At 41.4% G+C, this 3378-nt stretch overlaps 1 protein-coding gene across 1 annotated transcript in view; it reads left to right on the forward strand.

The window, feature by feature from the left end:
• The window catches only part of LOC122539515 (microsomal triglyceride transfer protein), a 63097-nt gene that overhangs the window by 49984 nt on the left and 9735 nt on the right, over nucleotides 1-3378 (forward strand). The window contains exon 16 of the mRNA XM_043674459.1: nucleotides 1664-1788. Coding sequence (XP_043530394.1) covers nucleotides 1664-1788 — 125 coding nt within the window. The remainder of the gene's footprint in view (nucleotides 1-1663; nucleotides 1789-3378) is intronic.

Raw genomic sequence — 3378 nt, forward strand, 5'->3', positions numbered from 1 at the left:
GACTGGGACAACACATCTATCTTGGGACAGGCTGAGCAAAGACATGCCAGTGATTCCTAAAGGCCTGGCACTCCAACCACAACGCCATAAACAAACACATAGATCTAGATACCATCTATCAACCTCTCAGAAAACGAACAGGAAATGACATCACCACAAACCCCAGGAACCCCATCCATGAGAAAGATATAAATAGAAAGCAGGAGACAACAGCTTCGCTTCACTTGTAGGTTGCCACTGATGATGTAACCTAGCCAGGTAATGAAACGTCTGGATATCAAACCTGCAGCTCAGCGAGCAAACCTATAGCCTAAACCTCAACCTGAGCTACAAACCTTCACAAACCTTGCAAAAATACTCCTAAAGTGCTGTTAGGAAGGGACTTCCAGGATTTTGACCCAGTGACAGTGAAGGCACAAAAACATATTTCCAACTCAGAATGGTGAGTGGCTTTGCGTTCCCAAGTATCTGTTGCCCTCATCCTCTAGATGGTAAAGATCACAGGTTTGGAAAGTGCTGTTGAAGGTTTTTTGATGAGTTGTTGCAATGAATCCTGTAGATGATACACACTGCTACCACTGTGCATCAGAGCTGGAAAGACTGAATGTTGAAGGTGGTAGATGGTGATTAAGCTTTGAATCAAGTATGACATGGAACACCCAACACAAAAACAGATTACTCAGCCTGACTGGTGTTTGCTATTGTTTATGCTGTACCCCTTCTCCCATTCTACTGATTATAATCCTGTCCCTGTACATTTTTTTTCCTTATGCATTTATGTAGCTGCCTTTTAAATGTAACTATGGCTTGAGACCAGGGACACCAGAGAAAGTGTAAAAAAGATTTGCAAATATCAGATCTGAGTGGACATTGTTATCAGTATTAATTAGTCGAAGCCTCTCTTCCTCAGTAACAAGAAAACTGAGGGTTAACTTGATAGAAATCTCCAGAATGAGGATGGGTTTCAGTACAGGTCGATATAGGGAAGACAATTCCAAGCAGGTGGTAGCCTAAAACTAGGAGCCACAAATAACAAACAGTCGTTAATAGATCAGGAAATTCATGAGAAGCTTCGTTACTCCAGAGAGGACTGAGAATGTGGGGCTCACTCCCTCAGAGAATGTATTGATATATTTAAAAGGTAACTGGATAAATAGATGACAGGGAAAAAAACGAGGTACAGATAGGCTGTGATGGAATGGGATGGGAGGAGGCACATGATAAATACAAATACTGACATAATGGTCAAAGATGTTGCAAGTTCTATGTAACTTGTGTGAGGAAGGTTTGCTCTTTTGCAAATCCAAAAAACAAAACTAGAGGGCATGGGTTTGGGGTGAGAGAGAAAAAATTTAAAAGGGACCTAAGGGGCAGTATGGAATGTATGGAATGAACTGCCAGAGGAAGGAGTGGAGGCTGATAAAGTTACAACATTTAAAAGGCATCTGGATGGGTCTGTGAATAGGAAGGGTTTAGAGGGATATGGGCTAAGTGCTGGTAAATGGGACTAGATTAGTTTAGGATATCTTGTCAGCGTGGATGAGTTGGACCAAAGGGTCTGGTTCTGTGCAGTATATCTCTGTGACTATGAAATAGACTGGGAATCCAATGTTTCAGCAAAGAGTCCTTCAGATCTTGAAGCCTTACTTTTTTTTAATTTCAGAGTTTTCAGCTGCAGTCCGGACTGAAAGCGATAGTGGAATTCCAAGGAGGATTGGCCATTGATATCTCCGGTGGGATGGATTTCAGCCTGTGGTACCAGGAATCTAAAACCACTGTCACCAACAGGTACAGTCTTCCCTGTAACTTGCATTCTGTGGTTTGTATGCCTTTCGTCCAGCTGTACCTACTGTGACAACCTGGGACAGGAAGGAGGAGGCTAATCAGCCTCATTGAGTTAATGCCACCATTCACTGAGATCATGGTTGATGAGTATCTTAATTCCATCCTCTTGCCTTGAATTCATTCATAGGACATAAGTATCGCATACAGGGCCAGTTTTCATTGCCCACTCTTAATTGCCATGGAAGGGTAAAACTGAATGCTTTGCTCAGCCAGTTCAGAGGGCAGTTAATTGCTGTGGGCCTCGAGTCACATGTCAGCCAAGAAGGTGAGGATGGCAGATTTCCTTTCCTAAAGAACATTAGTAAACCAGACTTTATAACAATCCAGTAGCTTACCCTTTAAAAATATAAATAAAGAACTGATGATGGTGGAGATCTGAAACAAAAACAGAAATTGTTGGAGAAACTCAGCAGGTCTGACAGTAAGATACGCTTCCAGACCTGCTGAGTTTCTTCAGCAATTTCAGTTTTTGTTTCAGTTTCCCCTTTACTATGGTCTTACATTTTATTCCAGATTTTTGTTAATTAAATTTGTGCTCCCCAGCTGCAATGGAGTGATTTGAAATCGTGTCTCTAGATTACTAGTCTAGATCTTTGGATTACCATCTACTAACATAGCCATTACATAGCCTGGACCTAGTGCTTTGCAATGAACCAGATTCTATAAAAGATCTTAAAGTAAGGGAACCCTTAGGAAGTAGCGACCATAATATGATAGAGTTCAGTCTGGAGTTTGAAAGGGAGAAGGCAAAATCGGATGTAATGGTGTTACAGTTGAATAAAGGTAATTATGAGGGCATGAGAGAGGAACTGACTAAAATAGACTGGAAGCAGAGGCTAACCGGGAAGACAGTAGAGCAAAAATGGCAGGAGTGTGTAGGTATAATTGAGGACACTGTACAGAGGTTAATTCCCAAGAAAAGAAAGATTAACCGGGAAGGGATTAGACAACCTTGGCTGACAAAGGAAGCCAGGAAATGTATTAAAGAAAAAGAGAGATCCTATAAAGTGGCTAAGAACAATGGGAAATCAGAAGATTGGGAAGGATACAAAAGCAAACAGAGGATAACAAAGAGTGTAATAAGAAATGAGAGGATCAAATATGAAGGTAGGCTAGCCAGTAATATTAGAAACAATAGTAAAAGTTTCTTTCAGTACATAAGAAACAAACGACAGGCAAAAGTAGACATTGGGCCACTTCAAACTGATGCAGGAAGCCGAGTGATGGGAGATAAGGAAATAGCAGGAGAACTTAACAAGTACTTTGCGTCAGTTTTCACAGTGGAAGACAGGAGTAATATCCCAAAAATTAAAGGGTGTCACGGGGCTGAGTTGAGTATGGCTGCCATTACGAAAGAGATAGTGCTAGAAAAGTTAAAAAGTCTTAAAATTGATAAATCTCCTGGCCCCAGTGGGATACACCCTAGAATTCTGAGAGAGGTGGCTGAGGAAATAGCAGAAGCATTGGTTGAGATCTTTCAAGAGTCACTGGAATCAGGAAAGGTCCCGGATGATTGGAAGATGGCCGTTGTAA

This window comes from Chiloscyllium plagiosum, chromosome 32 (genome assembly GCF_004010195.1).
Source record: "Chiloscyllium plagiosum isolate BGI_BamShark_2017 chromosome 32, ASM401019v2, whole genome shotgun sequence".
In the NCBI taxonomy this organism is placed as follows: Eukaryota; Metazoa; Chordata; class Chondrichthyes; order Orectolobiformes; family Hemiscylliidae; genus Chiloscyllium; species Chiloscyllium plagiosum.